Source organism: Passer domesticus, chromosome 31 (assembly GCF_036417665.1).
Source record: "Passer domesticus isolate bPasDom1 chromosome 31, bPasDom1.hap1, whole genome shotgun sequence".
Classification (NCBI taxonomy): domain Eukaryota; kingdom Metazoa; phylum Chordata; class Aves; order Passeriformes; family Passeridae; genus Passer; species Passer domesticus.
This window is the reverse complement of record NC_087504.1, coordinates 3,637,160-3,656,048: the sequence shown is the minus strand read 5'-3', so window position 1 is coordinate 3,656,048 and position 18,889 is coordinate 3,637,160. Positions and strand designations below refer to the sequence as shown.

The 18,889-nt window shown below is 66.8% G+C and overlaps 2 protein-coding genes across 4 annotated transcripts; both read right to left on the bottom strand.

Annotated features, from left to right (window-relative positions):
* Positions 1-1,653: 1,653 nt before the first annotated feature.
* NEUROD4 (neuronal differentiation 4) lies at positions 1,654-4,876 on the bottom strand. Its single transcript, XM_064401090.1, has 2 exons — positions 4,431-4,876; positions 1,654-3,141 (listed from the first exon to the last, which is right to left on the bottom strand). The coding sequence occupies exon 2, from the start codon at positions 3,139-3,141 to the stop codon at positions 2,155-2,157; it is 987 nt and encodes a 328-aa protein (XP_064257160.1). The 5' UTR covers positions 4,431-4,876; the 3' UTR covers positions 1,654-2,154.
* A 5,828-nt stretch (positions 4,877-10,704) lies between these two features.
* On the bottom strand, positions 10,705-13,175 carry LOC135287890 (protein IWS1 homolog). Of its 3 annotated transcripts, none has more exons than XM_064401122.1 (4): positions 12,976-13,126; positions 11,550-12,677; positions 10,966-11,091; positions 10,705-10,829 (listed from the first exon to the last, which is right to left on the bottom strand). In XM_064401122.1, the coding sequence occupies exons 1-4, from the start codon at positions 13,028-13,030 to the stop codon at positions 10,819-10,821; spliced, it is 1,320 nt and encodes a 439-aa protein (XP_064257192.1). In that variant the 5' UTR covers positions 13,031-13,126; the 3' UTR covers positions 10,705-10,818. The 3 variants fall into 3 exon arrangements, with proteins under 3 accessions (XP_064257192.1, XP_064257193.1, XP_064257194.1); XM_064401123.1 differs by having other exon boundaries at positions 10,998-11,091; XM_064401124.1 differs by lacking the exon at positions 10,966-11,091 and having other exon boundaries at positions 12,976-13,175.
* Between the last annotated feature and the right edge of the window lie 5,714 nt (positions 13,176-18,889).

The window sequence follows — 18,889 nt, the reverse complement described above, 5'->3', positions numbered from 1 at the left end:
ACCCCCAGGGCTGCACTGTGCCCCATTTCCTGATATGCCAAATCCCCCCGGTACCCCCAGGGCTGGGCTGAACCCCCATTCCTGGGACCCCAAAACAGTCCTGTGACCCCAGGGCTCTGCTCTTCCCCATTCCTGGGACCCCAAATCCCTCTGGGACCCCCAGGGCTGTCCTGAACCCCCATCCCTGGGACCCCAAATCCCCCCAGACCCCCGCTGGGGGTCCCGGCTGGACCCCAGCACAGGGGGCTGGGGTCCTCTGGCACCCCCCACCCTCACCCCAGCCCCCCAAAAAAGGAGACAACAGCCCCAGGGCGAAGCTGCTTGAAACAAGACCACGACTTTATTTGAGCTAAAAACCCCAAATCCGCTCTCTTTACAAAAGGATAAAACATTTCCAGTACAAAAGGGAAGAAGCCCCCGGACCCAGGGGCTGGGCAGGGACCTCAAATCATCTCCAAATTTCCAACTTTGTACAAAACCAGGGAGATTTTGGCCAACCGGGCTGGCGAGGCCAGTGGGGCATCAAAAATAGTTGCCTGGATTTTCTTTGAGAAACAAAAAAATAAAATTGTTGCATAGCATTTAAAAGTTATTGCTCGTCTCAAAATGCACAGAGGAGTTGGGAGCTGCTGGCAGGATCCCAAAGCCATGGGATGGCCCTTAAGTACCGAGTTTGGCATTAAATATGGAAATATTGGGGTTTATCACCGGCAAAACAATCAGGTGGTGAGGGGAATAAATTAAATAAATAGTGGCTAATAAATAACCCTGGAGCACCAGCACGGCAAAATCCAGGCAGGGAATTCCCACTAGGAGCCTGGGAAAAACCTTGGGCACATCCCAAATTTCCATGGAAAACGGGAGGAAATAAATTAGGACTCCTCACACACAGTAATTAATAAATAAAGCAGGAATTAAGACAGGTTTTTGTTGGTGCTCAGGACTGGGAGCAGGGGAGGGGACGCTGTGAACCCAGAGGGGACGAGACCCTGGAAGGGAGAGGGGGTCGGGGGCTCCTGTTCCAGGTGGGATTCTGGGAGGGATCAGCGGGATCCCAATGAAATTGGGATTTTGGGAAGGATCAGTGGGTCCCATCCAGATCAGCAGGATCCCAATGAAATTGGGATTTTGGGAAGGATCAGTGGGTCCCATCCAGATCAGCAGGATCCCAATGAAATTGGGATTTTGGGAAGGATCAGTGGGTCCCATCCAGCTCAGCGGGATCCCAATCCCGTTGGGATTCTGGGAGGGATCAGCAGGATCCCACCCGAGGCTCCCAGGTCGGTTGTGGGGCACAGGGAGGGTGAGGCTGGAGGAGGGGTGGCCACAGGGCCTGGCTGCGACCCCAGCAAGGGACTGGGATGTGCATGGATGATGGGCCACCATCATGGGGCAATGGACCACTGTCCCTGGACGCTGTCCCCCCATCCCTGGACACTGTCCCTCCATCCCTGGACGCTGTCCCTCCATTCCTGGATGTTGTCCCCCCATTCCTGGACGCTGTCCCCCATTCCTGGACGTTGTCCCCCATTCCTGGACGTTGTCCCCCATTCCTGGACGTTGTCCCCCATCCCTGGACGCTGTCCCCCCATCCCTGGACACTCTCCCCCCATCCCTGGACATTGTCCCCCATTCCTGGACATTGTCCCCCCATCCCTGGATGTTGTCCCCCCATCCCTGGACGCTGTCCCCCATTCCTGGACGTTGTCCCCCATCCCTGGACGTTGTCCCCATCCATGATGGCAGAAGGAAAAGCTTCTCCCTGGGGTGGGGGTTTCTGTGCTGGTTTCCCACAAGTGCCCGGCTCGTTCCCACCCGGCCCCAGCTGGACTGGGAACTCCGTGACCCCCCCGGGGAAGGGACAGTGGTCACCCCGAGGGGCAGGAGGGGCTCTGTCCCCACTTGGGGGGGACAGGGAGAGGTTGGACAATCCAAGGGCTGGACCTGCTGTCAGGATGGACTCCTGGGGGTGGAAGCACCTTCGGGAGCGTCTCTGGGGGAGCAGCGACCGCTCAGAGCCCAGAACGGCTCCCGCGGCTCCTGGGGACAGCTGGGACAGCCGCGGTGGCACCTCCAGGGCCACGTCCTGCAGAGCTGCCCCAGCTGCGTCCATCCCGGGCTCTTCTCCCGGCCCCAAAGCCGCGCCCGGCCCCGCTACTCGTTGAAGATGGCGCCGAGCTGGGGCCCGGCCACGTGGGGCGGGAAGGGCTCGAAGGCGACGTCCAGCGGGATCTCGTAGCGGGGCACGGAGCCCTGGAAGTGCGAGCCGTGCCCGTGGGCCCCGGCCAGGCCCACCGAGGGGTAGTGCGCCATGAAGGGCGGGTAGGGCTTCTCCAGCTCCGGGGACCCGTCCTGCTTCAGGGAGAAGTTCCCGCTGATGCTCAGCGGCGGCGTCAGGGGCCCCTCGTAGGGCGGCGTGGAGCAGTCCGAGGGGTGGCTCCCGAAGGAAGCCTCCACCAGGCTCTTGAAGGCCGGCGGCTTCAGGTGCAGCAGGTGGGACTCCATGGAGCCGTAGGGGGGGCTGGGCAGCCCCTGGTAGCCGAAGGAGTGGCCGGGCAGGGCTGGCTCGCAGGGCTTCTCCTCGTGCTTCTCCAGGAAGAGCGGCTGCGCCCCCAGCTGCAGGCAGCCGGCCACCAGGTTGCTGGTGGGCTGCGAGAGCCCCTTGCACAGCATCTCCACGAAGCTCTTCCCCTCGGGCGTCTGCCCCGTCTCCAGCACCTCGGACAGGGCCCAGATGTAGTTCCTGGCCAGCCGCAGCGTCTCGATCTTGGAGAGCTTCTGGGTTTTGGAGTAGCAGGGCATGACGCGGCGCAGGTTGTCCAGGGCGTCGTTCAGGCCGTGCATCCGCGTGCGCTCGCGGGCGTTGGCCTTGACGCGCCGCGCCCGGAACCGCTCCAGCCTGGCCTTGGTCATCTTCTTCTTCTTCGGGCCTCTCCTCTTGGGCTTCTCGCCGTCCTCTTCCTCCTCCTCCTCCTCCTCGGCGCTGTCGTGCTGCTCGGCCAGGGCCGGCACCAGCGCGAAGGGAGCGCTCCCGGTGTCCCCCTCGCCCAGCTCGGCCCCGGCTGCGGGCGCGTCGCCCATCCAGGCCTGGCTGCTGACGAGCTCGGCCATGTCCGAGGGCTTGGAGCAGCTCTGGGGCATCTGCAAGGGAGGGACGGGCACGTGGGGACGGATCCCAGAGGAAGAACCCTCAGCGCCATGGGAAAATCTCCCTCCAGGCACAGCCCGCTCCCAGCACCCGTGGATTCCCTTTTTCCTCCTATTCCCCTCTCAGTTTCCAGAGGATTTTATTTTGGAGACGCTGGCGCCTCTCCCTGAGCTCCAGCAACGTTCCCAGAGCTTCCAACCATCCCATTTTGGGGTTATTCCTGCTGCTGAACCCCTTCTTGTCACAAGCTCCACCCCGACTGTCACACCGGGGGTGACAAGAGGGGGCTGGCGATTCCTGCTCTGAAATTTTCCTTCCCGAGCCTCCCTTGCCCTCGGTGGCGGCCCCGGCTCCCCGTTAATCGGCCCCCCCAATCCCATCACGGCCCCTGGCTCGTTCCATAAAGCTTTAGCCCCTAAGCAGCTTTGCTGGAAGTGCTGCTCCCCTTTCCCGAGCATCCCACGCGGAAAATCCCACTTTTAATATGCGTGATGGGCTCCCGGGCGGGATTAGGGTGTTAATTGCTGTGCTATCCCCAAGGACCACGCGGCCCCAATTAACTCCTGGCGGAGCACCGGGGGTCTGGCGGACAACGGGAAACCGGGGGGTGAGGGCGGGGAAGGATCGATTTTGGGGTGAGGGGGTGGGTCCGGTGAGATCAGCCCCAAAACGCTGCAGAACTGCCCCAAAACGCTGCAGAACTGCCCCAAAACGCTGCAGAACTGCCCCAAACCCCCTCAGGCTGCAGCCAGGGGTCCCTTTCCCCCCATCCTCGCGGATCTTCCCTCTCCTCGCTGCTCTCGGGATCCATCCCGGGTGGGAATCCCCGGCTTTGGGGTTCCCTTCTCGAGGGGAGCATTTCCAGGGAAAGTTCTCCCTTTGGAAGTCCCGCTGGAATTTTTAAGGGGATTTTGCTTTCTTTCTACAGAATATCGATCTAAAACTAAAGAAATCGCACGAAGAGGGAATTGCCTGAGGAAATCGCTTCCTCCTCCACCATCCCCAGCCAGAGCCCGGCCCCGCCGCGCCCGGGGGTCGCCGAACCCTCGCTGTGCCCCCGGCCCCGGGACCGCGGCTCCGTCCCCAGCGGGCACCGGGGCAGCGGCTGCGCCCCCATCCCGCCCCTGTCCCCGCACCCCCGGCCGCTCAAACCCCCCCGGGCCGGGCTCAGAGCCCCCCGGGCCAGCCCGGGGGCACCGGGAGCGCCGAGCGGCCGCGGAGCCCCCGCGGGGGCACCCCCGGACGGGAGTGCCGGGGTCCCGGGATGCCGGTCCGCCCTTACCTGGGCACGGCAGCGAGTCCCCGCTGTCACTCGTGTCACTCGCCCGGGGACATGGCGGGGTCAGCCCCGGGGAGCGCAGAGGAGGCGCAGCGGGAGCGCAGAGGAGGCGCACCGGGAGCGCACCGGGAGCGCAGCGGGAGCGCACCGGGAGCGCAGCGGGCACCGGCGGCTCCGCGCTCGGGCGGTTTTGAGAGCTCCGCGCTGCCCGCGGCTCCTGCCCTGCCGAGGGTCCCGCGTGGCTCCTCCCACGGGGGGAGTGACCGGGCCCGGCTCCTCCCGCGGCCCCACCGGGACCCCGACGGCAGCGCCCGAGCGTCCCGGGCTGGGGACCGGCGGGGGGGACACCCCCGGCTCTTGGGGACCCCTGGGTGGGGGCTCGGGGACTCCCCCGGTTATTGGGGACCCCTGGATGGGCACTCGGGGACACCCCCGGTTATTGGGGACCCCAGGACGGGACCCCTTGGATGGATCCCCTGGAGGAGCCCCCGGACGGACCCCCGCGGATGGAGCCCCCGGACGGACACCCCCGATGTCCCCCCCAGTTTGCCCAGCCCCAGGACACCCCCGATGTCCCCCCCAGTTTGCCCAGCCCCAGGACAGCCCCCGGGCCCCCCTCCTCCCATCCCACGATGTGGCAGTGCCACCAGCGCCACAGCCCCGGGGGTGTCCTCACCCCCCGCCCCTCAGTGCGGGGCACTGCCCCGGTGACAGCGGGGGTGACACCGGGGGTGACACCGGGGGTGGCAGCGGCTCCCCCCGATGCTGGGGGGGCGCGGGGGCTGCGAGCCCCTCGCGGCGGTAATGAGCGGGCGAAGGGCCGTAATTAGCGCTCGGCAGAGCCAGAAGGAGCCCGGGGGAGCTGGGGACAGGCAGGGGAAGGGACCTCGGGGCTCGGCAGCCCCCGGGAAGGGAGAGCAGGGGGTGAAAAAAGACCCCCGCCGAAATTCTGGGGGTCCTGGGTTGTTTTACTTGGCCCGGGGCCTGGGGGGAGCCCCTCGGACCTGGGGCAGCAGCTGGAAGTGGGGGACAGGGATGACACCCCAAAAATCATCCCCCGACCCCCTCCTCATCCCTCCGCTGCCCCCCAAATCCCCGCCAGTGCCTGGGAGCGCTCGGAATCGCGGCCGCGGCAGGCCGGGATTACGGGGAATACTAATTAATTCATTAGGCGGCTCCGTGGCTCCCTCCCCGGCGCGCGGCCCGGGCGGCAGGAACAGATTGCGGCCGATAAATCTGCCTGTTGCGGGCCCCCCCTGACAGATGGCTCCAACAGGTCCCGGCACCCGCACAAAGGGGCCGGTGGGCGCCCCGGGGAAGGGGGGACACGGCCCGGGCTCCCCCGGGACCCCCGGGCATTGTCTGCGCCGGCCACGCGCCCCCACCATTGTGCGGGGGGACCGCAACTGCCGGGGGTGCGGCGGCCCCCGGAACGCTCGGCTGAGATCTTCCTTCCCTTCCCCTTCCCTTCCCTTCCCTTCCCTTCCCTTCCCTTCCTTCTTCCCCTTTCCCTTCCCTTCCTTTACCCCCTTCCATTCTCCTTCCTTTATTTTTCTCTTTTCCCTTTCCCTTCTCTTATTTCCTTTCCTTTCCTTTCCTTTCCTTTCCTTTCCTTTCCTTTCCTTTCCTTTCCTTTCCTTTCCTTTCCTTTCCTTTCCTTTCCTTCTGCTTCCTTTCCTTTCCTTTCCTTCTGCTTCCTTTCCTTTCCTTTCCTTTCCTTTCCTTTCCTTTCCTTTCCTTTCCTTTCCTTTCCTTTCCTTTCCTTTCCTTTCCTTTCCTTCCCCCTTTCCCCTTTCCCCTTTCCCTCCCACCCCCAGGAACGGGCACAGCCCCCCCAGCCCTGCCCGGGTGGGGTCCCCACGATGGGCACCAGAGAAGTGCCACCCGTGCCCAGGACCGGGGGTCCCCAAATCTCCAGCCGCGCCCACCCCAGGAGCCGCCCCCCTTCTCCCTGGAGCCCCCCCCCCCGCCATTCCTGGGGACCCCCACAAGGCCGTGTCCCCCCGGGCCGTGTCCCCGTGTCCCTCTGTCCCCCCGGGCCGTGTCCCCCCCGGGGTGGGGGGCAATTTCCAGGGTAAATATCGGGAGAAGCCCCCGCGGCCCGGCTGGAATTCCTGGGCCCGTGCGGAAGCGCAATTAGCGCGTATTAACGGGGTCTAATTTAATCCCGGCAGCTGCGCCCGGGCCGCCTCATTTGCATAACACTGGGGAATGCAATTAGGGAGAAATGAGGGGCTGGGGGGCCCCGGGCGTGGGGCTGCGGCCAGCGCTCGCTGACCCGTGCTTGTCACTTTGAGCGATGGTGGCACCGCCGGGGGGGGCGCGGGGGCGGCGGGGACAAAGGGGCGCTGCCCCCGGGGTCCCCTCGGCTGAGTTTTGGGGTCTCCAACCCCCCCCGGGGTCCCCTCGGCTGAGTTTTGGGGTCTCCAACCCCCCCCGGGTGATCCACCCGGGGGCTCCGGGGGGAATTTCCCCACCGCGGTGGAAATTGTGGGAATGTTGGTGCTGGAGAGGGGACGCGTCAGGGGCTGGGGACACTCGGGGGGGGACCCCGACCCCCCAAACCTGCGGGAGCGGGTGACAGAGTGGGGGGCACCTGAGAGGCGCGGGGTGAGCCTCTCGCGCTGCTCCTGCCTCAGTTTCCCCTCCCTCAGCTTCCCCTTCCCCATTTTCCTGCTCCAGTTTCCCAGAGCTGGGAATTTTTCCTGCTGGGGTGTGGCTCGAGGGGGGGTCCTGGGTGGGCTGGGGTCCCTGGTGTCACCCCCCGAGGGGAGGTGGCAGCGCACAGGGAATCACACAGGGAATCACAGGGAATCTCACATGGAATCATCCATGGAATAACACAGGGAATTATCCGTGGAATCACAGGGAATCATCCATGGAATCACAGGGAATCTCACAGGGAATCACACAGGGAATCACACAGGGAATCATCCATGGAATCACAGGGAATCTCACAGGGAATCACACAGGGAATCTCACAGGGAATCACACAGGGAATCATCCATGGAATCACAGGGAATCTCACAGGGAATCACACAGAGAATCAATCCGGAATCGCACAGGGAATCACACGTGGAATCATCCATAGAATCGCACACGGAATCACACATGGACCCGCACACGGGATCAGCCCGGGCGGGGCGCTCGGAGCCGCGCTCGGAGCTCCCGGAGCGGCTCCCGCATCCCCGGGCCGGAGCTGACCCCTGCTGGCCGCAGCCTCAGCAGCCCAGCCCCCCGAGCGCCCCCCGCCCCTCGGGGGGTCCCCAGCGCCCCCCGCCCGGCGGCCGCGGGGGTTTGGGGGAGCCGGGGCTTGTCCGGGCTGGGATCCGCGGGAGGGGGGCTCCAGAGGACCTGGGGGGCTCTGCCGTGTGGGGAAGGGGTTCGGGAGTGCCCGGGGGTGATTGGAGAGTCAGGATTTGGGGTGCTGGGGGGATTTGGGGTCCCAGGACGGGGGGTCCCAGTACAACCCCGGGGTCACAGGATGCTGGGACAGGCGCACCCCGCACCCCTGGGTGCCACCCCAGGGTCCCCCCGCTGCTCTTTGGGGCCACGGGAGCCCCTCGGAGCCCCGTGGGGTCACAGCGGGACCCCGGGGATCCCCGCAGGGGGGTCCCCCATTCTCGGGACGCGGAGGAGGAGGAGGAGGAGGAGGAGGAGGAGGAGGAGGAGGAGGAGGAGGAGGAGGAGGAGGAGGAGGCGGAGGCGGCCTTGGCACCGGCGGGGGCACTGCTGGCTGCTCGGCCGCGGCGGGCCCCAGATGTTGAGCTGCGGGCACGGCTTTGCCCGTTTGGCAGCGGCCTGGCCCAGCTGCCGCCCCTGTCCCGCGGCTCCGCAGCCGGGGCTGCCCGGCCCCCCCGGAACGGCCCCGCTCGTCCCCCGGGGCCCGCGGCGGCACCTGGGCCAGCCTGGCCCCGGCCCAGGCGTGGAGCGGCGCCGGCATCCCCGCGGGGAGCGGGGCCCGCGCCAGCTCCGGGAAAATCCCCCGGGAGCCGCGGCCCCTCCGCGGACACCGGGAGCGGGGTGGGGGGGGGGCTTGGGGGGCGTTTCGGGGTCAGGAAAGAGATCCCGGGGGACCCCCGGCTGCCCGCGCAGCTCCGCGCAGGGAGCGGGGATTTCCCCAGCCTTGCCAGGCAAATCCATTAATTACTCGATGAAGGGAAATTAATTAGGATGGGTTCCTCCGAGTGCGGCTGAGGCTGCAGCTCCGGGACCCACATCCCGGCTGATCCGGGGGGGCTCCCGAGGGGACGGGGCTGGAGGGACACCCCGGGGTGCTGCTTGTCCCTGCTCCCCCTGGGGGCCCCCTCCAGCCCCCCCCGTGCCCCCCCAGTGCACCCAATGCCCCCAGTGCCCCCCAAATGTCCCCAATGCCCCCAGTGCCCCCAGTACCCCCCCAGTACCCCCCCAGTGTCCCCAGTGCCCCCAGTGTCCCCCAGTGCCCCCCCCTTTACTTTTGGGGCTACCCGGGCGGGGACATCCCGGGAACCTGCAGGAGGTCACGTGCTTGGATGTCACCACCTGGCAGCTGCTGACGTCACCACCCGGCGGCTGCTGACGTCACCACCTGGCGGCTGCTGACGTCACCACCCGGCGGCTGCTGTCACCACCCGGCCGATCCCAAGGCTCGGTGGGCTCCGCTCCCTTTCTCTGCTCCGTCCTTTATTTGAGGCCAATTCCCGGCGTTTGGGGCCAGCGCCGGGCCCCAGGTGGCCGCAGGTGACATTTCCACACTGGGTGTGGTCACAGGTGACATTTCCACACCGGGTGTGCCCACAGGTGACATTTCCACACCGAGTGGCCCCACCCGGGGGGTTCCAGAGCCGGGGCCTGATCCCGGCTCGGTGCCCCCTGGGTGACAATGGCAGCGCCAGGAGCCCCTTGTGCCACCTCGCTGGGGACATCGGCAGCGCCGGGCCGGCCCTGCTCACCGCCAGCCTTTTCCTGGGGAGAAAAACCAGAAAAAACCAGAAAAACCGCAGCGAAGCAGCCGGAAAAGCAGATTTTGTGGGGCTGTGAATTCTCTCACCTGCCCGGAGCTCGCACCGAATTCATTTTCCGCCCCCTCCGCGTCCCTGGGCCGGCTCCGCATCCCCGAGCTGGCACCAGGCGCCTTTTCCTGGCAAAAAACGGCCCAAAAAGCGCCGGGTTTGGGGAAAAAGCTGCCCGGCAGCGGGGGGAGGAGGCGCGGGGAGATGTGAGCCAGCGAGGAGGAGGAGGGTGAGGATGAGGCAGCTCTTCACACCGGCACGAGGCATCTCCCCGCGCCGGGAGGGGCCGGGCTTGCTCCGAGCGGGGATTTATTGAGCGGAAAATCACAAATTTCGGGTGTGCTCCCATCCTTGGGGGGCCGAGCGGGTCGGGGCTGAGCGGGGAGTGGAGCCAGAGCCACGAGATGTCCTTTCCGGGCTCCGAACTGGGAACCAGCGGGCCCCGGTTCAGCCCCGAGCCCTGGGGGCTTTTTGGGGGGAACAACCCCGAGATTTCACGGAACCGGGGCCGGGCTGGTCCCGGGGGGGCCGGGCTGGTCCCGGGGGGGCCGGGGTCCCTCGGGAGGGTCCCGGGGCTCCCAAAAACCACAGAGCTGCTCCCCCCCCCCACTCCCGATCTCCCGCTTCCCACGGAGCTGCCGCCTCATCGCCGTTGCCATGGAAACCGCAGCCCCCCACCCCGGGCAGGGCTCTGGCACAGCCGGGGGGGGCCCGGAGCTGCCAATCCAACCTCGGCCCCCGCAGGACATCGTGAGGGGGGGTGGGACCCGCCACGGCCCCGGGGACACGGCCAGGGGGGTCCCCAGGGATTGTCCGGGACCCCCCCGCAGTGAGGGGGGACGGGAGAGGGACAAGGACAGGGGACAGGACGTGCTGGGTGTGGCAGAGGGGACCGAGCTGTTCCCGGCCACCCGGGGGTCCCTGTGTCCCACCCCCGTGGGGACCCCGAGCTGTCCCTGCCCGCCCTGGGAGAGCCTGGGGAGACAGCGACCCCCCCCAAATGAGGGCCGGGCCCAGCTCCGGACAGGGACAGGGACTTTGGGGACAGGGAGGGGGGTCTGGGGGTCGGGGTCTGCACTCTGGGGTGTGCAGGACCCTGGGGCACAGCTGGGCACAGCTGGAGGGGTCCCCCATCCCCGGGGGTCTCCGGGAGGGAGGAGGATTGAAGCCACAGCTGAAGACCCCAAAACGGGCGTGGGGATGGGGTGGGGGGCCCTCGGTTCATTCTGCTGGACCCCAGCCCCATTTCCCCCCACCCCCGGCAGAGCCGGCAACACACGAGGGGCGGCGTTTGGGATCGGCTTTATTTGGGATGAGCGGGGACAAGGCGGGGGTCTCTGGGGCCGGGAAAGCCGCGGGACGAGCCGGGAGCTCGGCGGGATCCGTGCCCTGCTCGCTGCTCACTGCTCACCTGCAAAAGAGAAAACAGCGGAGCTGAGCCCCGGCCCAGCCCCCTCCTCCCCCTCATCCCCCCTTGGGACCCCCCCCCGGCGCCCCCCACCCCCCCAGGCGCGGGGAGGGGCCGGGGGCCGTTGTGGGGCGCTGACCTCGGGGCCGCAGCCCGAGCCCCCGTGCGCACCCGAACAGGTGATTGCTCAGGTGGGTCACCAGCCAGTTAATCGCGTCCACGAGATGAGACAGCACCCCCTCGTTCTTCTCGCTTTCCTGCGCCTCTGCGGGGGCAAAACCGGGGGGCTCCAGCACCCCGAGGGGCTCCTCGCCCCCTCCTCGGGGTCCCCCCCACCCAAAGCGGTGGCGCTGAAGCCCGGCACGTCCTGACCCCCCCTGTGACCCCCCGGCCGTGCCACCGGTCCCGTCTGTGCCTCGGGGGGTCTGACCCGCCCGCTCCCTCCCCCTCGGAGCCGGGACGGGGATTTGGGGTCGTTCCCAACCCTCGGGAACGAACTGACCCGGCAGCACCAACCCCGCCTTGGAACAGAGGCAGAACCCAAAAATCTGCCCTTCCCTGGGGGGTTCGGGGGTTTTGGGGGGCTCTCAAAGCAAATCTGCCCTTCCCTGGGGGATTTAGGGGGTCCCAAAGCAAATCTGCCCTTCCCTGGGGGATTTAGAGGGTCCCAAAGCAGATCTGCCCTCCCCTGGGGCTTTTAGGGGTTTGGGAGGGCTTGCAAACCTTTCAGTTTGTTTGCCAGTTCCACCAGGACATCTGGGTCCAGGCTGAGCTCCTCTGCCTCCTCGGGGCCCTCTTCGGGATCCTCGGACTCCTCTGAGCTCTCCTCGGGATCTTCTGATTCCTCAGGGTTCTCTTCAGGTTCCTCTGACTCCTCGGGGCTCTCCTCAGATTCCTCAGACTCCTCGGGGCTCTCCTCAGATTCCTCGGATTCCTCGGGGCTCTCCTCGGGTTCCTCAGTCTCCTCTGGGCTGGCTTCAGGTTCCTCAGACTCCTCGGGGCTCTCCTCAGATTCCTCGGGGCTCTCCTCAGATTCCTCGGGGCTCTCCTCGGGTTCCTCAGTCTCCTCTGGGCTGGCTTCAGGTTCCTCAGACTCCTCAGGGCTCTCCTCAGATTCTTCAGACTCCTCAGGGCTGGCTTCGGGATCCTCGGACTCCTCTGGGCTGGCTTCAGGTTCCTCAGACTCCTCGGGGCTCTCCTCAGATTCCTCGGACTCTTCAGGGCTTGCTTCAGGTTCCTCGGATTCCTCAGGGCTGGCTTCGGGATCCTCGGGCTCTTCAGGGTGTGCTTCGGGCTCCTCGGACTCCTCAGGGCTCTCCTCAGATTCCTCAGACTCCTCTGGGCTCGCTTCAGGATCCTCTGATTCCTCAGAGCTCTCTTCGGGATCCTCGGACTCCTCTGGGCTGGCTTCAGGTTCCTCAGACTCCTCGGGGCTCTCCTCAGATTCCTCGGATTCCTCGGGGCTCTCCTCGGGTTCCTCAGTCTCCTCTGGGCTGGCTTCAGGTTCCTCAGACTCCTCTGGGCTCTCCTCAGATTCCTCAGACTCCTCTGGGCTCTCTTCAGATTCCTCAGACTCTTCAGAACTCTCCTCAGACTCTTCGGGGCTCACCTCAGGATCCTCCTCCTCGTGGGGTTCCTCGTTGGGCTCCAGCAGCTCCAGGGGCTCCTCGTTGGGGTCCAGCAGCTCATGGGGTTCCTCGTTGGGGTCCAGCAGCCCCAGCAGCTCCAGAGGTTCCTCGTTGGGCTCCAGCAGCTCCAGGGGCTCCTCCTTGGGCTCCAGCAGCTCCACGGGGTCCAGCAGGTTGCCGAGCTCCGCCAGGAGCCCCTCTGCACTCGGCTCCTCCACGGGGCCTGCGGGGGAACAGGAGAGCTGGCATCGCCTGCCTGGGCAGGGGTCGGGAGCCCCAGGACCCCCGCCCCAGTCTGGGGACACCGCGGGCACCCTGACCTCCCTCCTGCACCCACCGGGACACCCCCAGTGCCACCCCGGTGCCACCCCGATGCCACCCTGATTGCCACCCCGATGCCACCCGCAGTGCCACCCCAGTGCCACCCTGATGCCACCCTGATTGCCACCCCGATGCCACCCGCAGTGCCACCCCCGTGCCAGCCCCGTGCCAGCCCGGTGCCAGCCGCGCCCCCAGCTCACGGGCAGTGGCCAGGCTGGCGAGCCCGGCCAGCAGCAGCACGGCACAGAGCTTCATCCTGGCGGCGGGCACGGGCACAGAGGGCACAAAGAGCTGGGCTGAGCGCGCTGCCTGAGCCGGGAGCCGCCTCTGCCCCTTATGAAGGGGCTGCGGCAGGGCTGGGCACCCGGGGATTTTCCAGGTGTGGGCAGATGCCCGTGCCAGGGCGGGATTAGCCCGGATTAGCCCCCAGCCCCCCCGGGCCAGCCCAGCCCCAGCCCCGGGCAGTTCCTGACCCCCCCAGAGCTCCATGGGTGCAACTTCTGAGTGTCCCAGGGCACCCCAGGGTGTCCCAGGGCACCCCAGAGCAAACCAGGGCACCCCAGAGCAAACCAGGGCACCCCAGGGTGTCCCAGGGCACCCCAAAGTGTCCCAGGGCACCCAGAGTGTCCCAGGGCACCCCAGAGCAAACCAGGGCACCCCACGGTGTCCCAGGGCACCCCTGGACCCCTCCCAGGCCCCCCCACGCTCCAGCACTGGTTTCCCAGCACCTGATGGGAAAAGGACGGGAGGGGACATTTGGGGACATGGAGGGACACGGGATGGAGGGACATGGAGGACACACAGCTAGGACAGGGAGTGACCATGGGCTGGACATGGCCAGGACACAGAGTGACATGGACAGGACAGGGAGTGACACGGGCTGGACACAGTGACACGGGCTGGGCGGAGTTCTGGGGAGTGATTGATTGATTGATTGATTGACAGCCGCCCCAAGGGAGGGGGGATTCCGGGATGTGTCCCGGGAGAGGTTCCGGGTCCTGCAGGGTGGGTGTGGGGTGGGAATGGGGTGAGGGATGGGATGGGGGAAATGGGGTGGGGATGGGACTGGGGATGGGATTGGGGATGGGATTGGGGATGAATGGGGATAGGACTGGGGATGGGATTGGGGATGGGACTGGGGATGGGACTGGGGATGGGACTGGGGATGAATGGGGATGGGACTGGGGATGAATGGGGATGGGACTGGGGATGGGACTGGGGATGGGATTGGGGATGAATGGGGATGGGATTGGGGATGAATGGGGATGGGATTGGGGATGGAGAAGGGCTGGACGTGGAAAGGAACAGGGATAGAGAAGGGATGGCTGTGGATAGGGATGGGGCAGGACGTGGTGTCCGTGGGGATGGAATTGGGGATGGATGGGCCTGGATGTCATGTCTGTGGGGATGGATGGGGCTGGCTGTGGATGGAATTGGGGATGGAGAAGGGCTGGACGTGGATAGGAACAGGGATGGAGAGGCTGTGGATAGGGGGGGGGCCTGGTTGTGGTGCCCGTGGGAATGGAATTTGGGATGGAATTGGGGCTGGATGTGGATGGGGATGGAATTTGGGATGGAATTGGGGCTGGATGTGGATGGGGATGGAATTTGGGATGGAATTGGGGCTGGATGTGGATGGGGATGGAATTTGGGATGGAATTGGGGCTGGATGTGGATGGGGATGGAATTTGGGATGGAATTGGGGCTGGATGTGGCTCCAGCAGGGACGGAGAACACCCTGCACCAAATGTAGGACACGGGGCCCTGCTGCAGCCCCCCCACTCCCTCCCTGCCCCCCCAGCAGCTCCGGCTCCCGTGGGAAGCGGCTCCCACGGCTTGGCCACATCCTTCCTCTTGGCTGCCGAGCCGAGGGATGAATCCTGGGTGTTTTCCATCATCCCAGCGCCCGAGGGAGGATCTGTGCCACCTTCCTGCCTGTTCCTGGTGGCTCAGAGAGCCCCGTTCATTCCCGGTGGGAAGGGGAGGGTGAGGAGAGCCCAGGCGTGCCCCGGGCGGGGATTTGGGGCAGGCAGATCCGGGAGGCACAGCCAGAGCCCCCAGCAGGGAGCTGGAACCCTGGATCAGGAGTTAATCCCCAAATGCCCTCGCAGAAACACCTCATGGCAAGAGGAACCTCTTTGTGCTGCTCCAGCAGCCAGAAGTTCCCAGTCCCAGGGGATTAATTAATCCTAAATGGCCCCAAAATCCCCTAAAACCCTCCTGGGAAGCACCGTGGGCTCCAAGGTGTCCATGAAAGGTGCTGGGGCTGCTGATGTCTCCGTGGAGAGCCGGAGGGAGATGTCCCAGCGTGTCCCCAACCCCATCCCTGTCCCAGCCTGGCTCTGGGATGGAACCATTTCCCACTGGGATTTGGGATTTAGCTGGGTAGGATGGAACCCTCTGCCCGGGATTTGGGATTCAGTCCAAGTGGGATGGAACCCTCCCCTGGACCCTCCCCCCGGGGTTTGAGATGGAACCCTCCCCCCGGGATTTGGGATGGGACCCTCCCCCCGGGGTTTGGGATGCGGCCCCGGTGCCGGAGGGGCCGCGGGGCTAATCCCGGATGATCCCGGCCTGGCCGCCCGCCATGGGGAAGCCCCGGGGCTGTTGATGCTCCGGGATTTCCCTTCCCGGTGCCACCGTGGCACACCGAGGGTCCCGGGGGCGGCGACAAAGGGACAGCCCGGCGACAAAGGGACCGCCGTGGCTCCTTGCCCGCGTCCCGGGGCTCGCACCCGGGTGGCGCGGGGGCTGTCCCTGTGCCCTGGGTGGGGGCTGGGCAGGGATGATCCCCCCCCACCCCAGCACGGACACAGCTACCACCATCCCTTGGGGGACTTTATTGTGTCCCCAACCCCCCCAGTGTGACCGACCAGAGTGCAAGTGACGTCCCCAAGGGTTGGGAACATGTCCCTAATGGTTGGGGACACGTCCCCAAGGGTTGGGGACACATCCCCAAGGGCTGGGAACATGTCCCCAAGGGTTGGGGACATGTCCCTAAGAGCTGGGGACACGGGGGGACACGGGAGGGACATGGGGGGACACGTGGTGACACGGGGAGACACGGAGGGGACACGGGGAGAGACAGGGTGGGGACACGGGGGGACACGGGGGGGACACAGGGGGGACAGGGCGGGGACACGGTGGCACCGAGCAGCCCGTGCCCCCCAGGAGGGTGGGGAAGACCCCAGCTCACTCCTGCGGGTGGTGATGAAGGGATGGGGGGAGCGGGGCCATCATCATCATCATCATCATCATCATCATCCTCATCCTCCTCATCCTCCTCCTGGCTCGGCACCTGCGGGGGCGGCTGCGGGGCTGAGCGTGTCCCCGCTGCCGTGACAGAGCTGTGGCACCGCGTCCCTCGTGTCCCCACGCGTGACCCGGCCCGGCCTGTGCCCGGGGGGGAGGGGAGGGACGCGGCTCCGCCCGAGCCTCTGAATCATTTAAACCTTAAAAGCCTGGGAGGCTCCGGGGACATTTCCCGCTCCAGCTCCTTCCCCGCGCCCGCCGGGGGGGCCTTCCTCCCTCATCCTCCTCCTCCTCCTCCTCCTCCTCCTCCTCCTCCAGCTCCAAGGACTCCGCCGCTCCTCGGGGCTCGGGGGGCTCGGGGACCCTCGCGGGGGGCTGCACCCCGTGGGACCCCCCCGCAGCCCCGTGGGACCCCCCCGAAGCCCCCACGGTGTCCCCGGGGTGACACCAAGGGCCGAGGTGACACCTGCTGGGGTGACATCGCCCCGCGGGGTCCCCTGTGTCCCCCCGCGCTGCTCTGGCCGAGGTGTCCCCGACCTTCCCAAGGTGTCCCCAAACTTCCCTAAGGGTCCCCGACCTTCCCAAGGTGTCTCCAAACTTCCCTAAGGGTCCCAAACCTTCCCGAGGTGTCCCCAAACTTCCCTAAGGGTCCCAAACCTTCCCAAGGTGTCCCCAGACTTCCCTAAGGGTCCCCGACCTTCCCAAGGTGTCCCCAGACTTCCCTAAGGGTCCCAAACCTTCCCAAGGTGTCCCCAGACTTCCCTAAGGGTCCCAAACCTTCCCAAGGTGTCCCCAGACTTCCCTAAGGGTCCCAAACCTTCCCAAGGGAAGCGGGTGACGGCGAAGCCACCCCGGGTTTGGGGGTGACAAGGAGGGGTTTTCCCTGGCAGTGTTTTCCCAAGCTGGGATGGCACCTCTGAGGCCGGGGGACAGCACAGAGTGACGGGGACATGGGGACAGCACAGAGTGACGGGGACATCCCCAGCGTGGGGACAGCGCTCACCTCACGGCCACTGAGGTGCCACCCCTGGCCCCTCATCCATCCCGACGGGTCCCCAAGGAGCAGGAGTTCCCAGGAGCTGGAATCTCCAGGACCTGGAATCCCCAGGAGCTGGAATTCCCAGGAACTGGAATTCTCAGGAACTGGAATCCACACGATCTGGAATTCCCAGGAATTGGAATTTCCAATATCTGGAATCCACACGATCTGGAATTCCCAGGAATTGGAATTTCCAATATCTGGAATCCACACGATCCGGAATTCCCAGGAATTGGAACCCCCAGGATCTTGACACCCCAGGGGAAGACGGAAATATTCCTGTGGAGAACAGGAACACCCCCGGGAGGACGGGAATATTCCTGAGAAGGACTGGAAGAGCTCTGCAAGGACGGGAAGAGCCCTGGGAATGACAAGGATGCTCCTGGGAAGGACGGGAAGAGCCCTGGAAGGACGGACACATCCCCGGGAAGGACGGACACCACCCTGGACTGATCCCTCAGCCCCGCCCCGGGGTGGGAGCGGGAGAAGGGCCCCGTCCTGTCCCCCCTGTCACATCCCGCACACGGCTGTCCCCAAGGGGGTCCCCAGGATGTCCCCAGGATGTCACCCAAGCACGGCCAGGGCACCCGCAGCGCCACCAGGGCCTGGCCAGTGACACTCGCTGCTGCCGGGGGGGCTCCCAGTTCAGCACGACCCCCCCCAGTATCCCCTCATCCCATTCCCAACCCCCCCATTCCCTCGGGAAGCGCAGGGGGGGTCGGGCGGGTCTCTCCCACCAAAAATTCCCGACGAGCCCCAGGATGGGGCTGGGGGTCCATCTGCCTCCCCCCCCACCAGAGCTGGGAACCCCCCCTCCCCAAAACCACCAGCGCCTTTATGGCGACCCCCGCCCCCCCGGGATGCCCCCCCGGGACCCCCGGGGCTGGCGGGGGGGGCACGGCGGGGCTGGGGCGGCCCCCCCCGCCTGACCTAGTTAGGGATTCCTGCCGGCAGATCCGGCACCGCCCGGGCTCGGGCTCCATGAATAAGTGATGGGACACGCGCTCAGGGCTGCGGGGGGGCCGGCCCCGAACCCCCCGGCCTGGAACCCCGGCCCCGAACCCCCCCGGCCCCGAACCCTCCGGTCTGGAACCCCCCCGGCCCCGAACCCCCCGGCCTGGAACCCCGGCCCCGAACCCCCCCCGGCCCCGAACCCCCCGGTCTGGAACCCCCCCGGCCCCGAACCCCCCCGGCCTGGAACCCCGGCCCCGAACCCCCCCCGGCCTGGAACCCCCCCGGCCCCGAACCCCCCCGGCCCCGAACCCCCCGGCCTGGAACCCCGGCCCCGAACCCCCCCGGCCTGGAACCCCCCCGGCCCCGAACCCCCCCGGCCCCGAACCCCCCGGCCTGGAACCCCGGCCCCGAACCCCCCGGCCTGGAACCCCCCCGGCCCCGAACCCCCCCGGCCCCGAACCCCCCGGCCTGGAACCCCGGCCCCGAACCCCCCGGCCTGGAACCCCCCCGGCCCCGAACCCCCCCGGCCCCGAACCCCCCGGCCTGGAACCCCCCCGGCCCCGAACCCCCCCGGCCCCGAACCCCCCGGCCCCGAACCCCCCCGGCCTGGAACCCCCCGGCCCCGAACCCCCCCGGCCTGGAACCCCCCGGCCCCGAACCCCCCCTGACCCCACAACCCTCCCGGTCCCACACCCCGAACCCCCCCCACCCCTGGGGGTGTCACTTGGGGGGCACACGGGGCCGTGGGGACACAGCACACCCAGGACAGAGGATCGGGGACACCCCCAGCCCCCCCAGTCCTAACTCGGCCGTTTTAGGGTTTTGGGGGGGTCCCTGCGGGTCCGGGCTCAGCGGGACAGTCCCCGAGC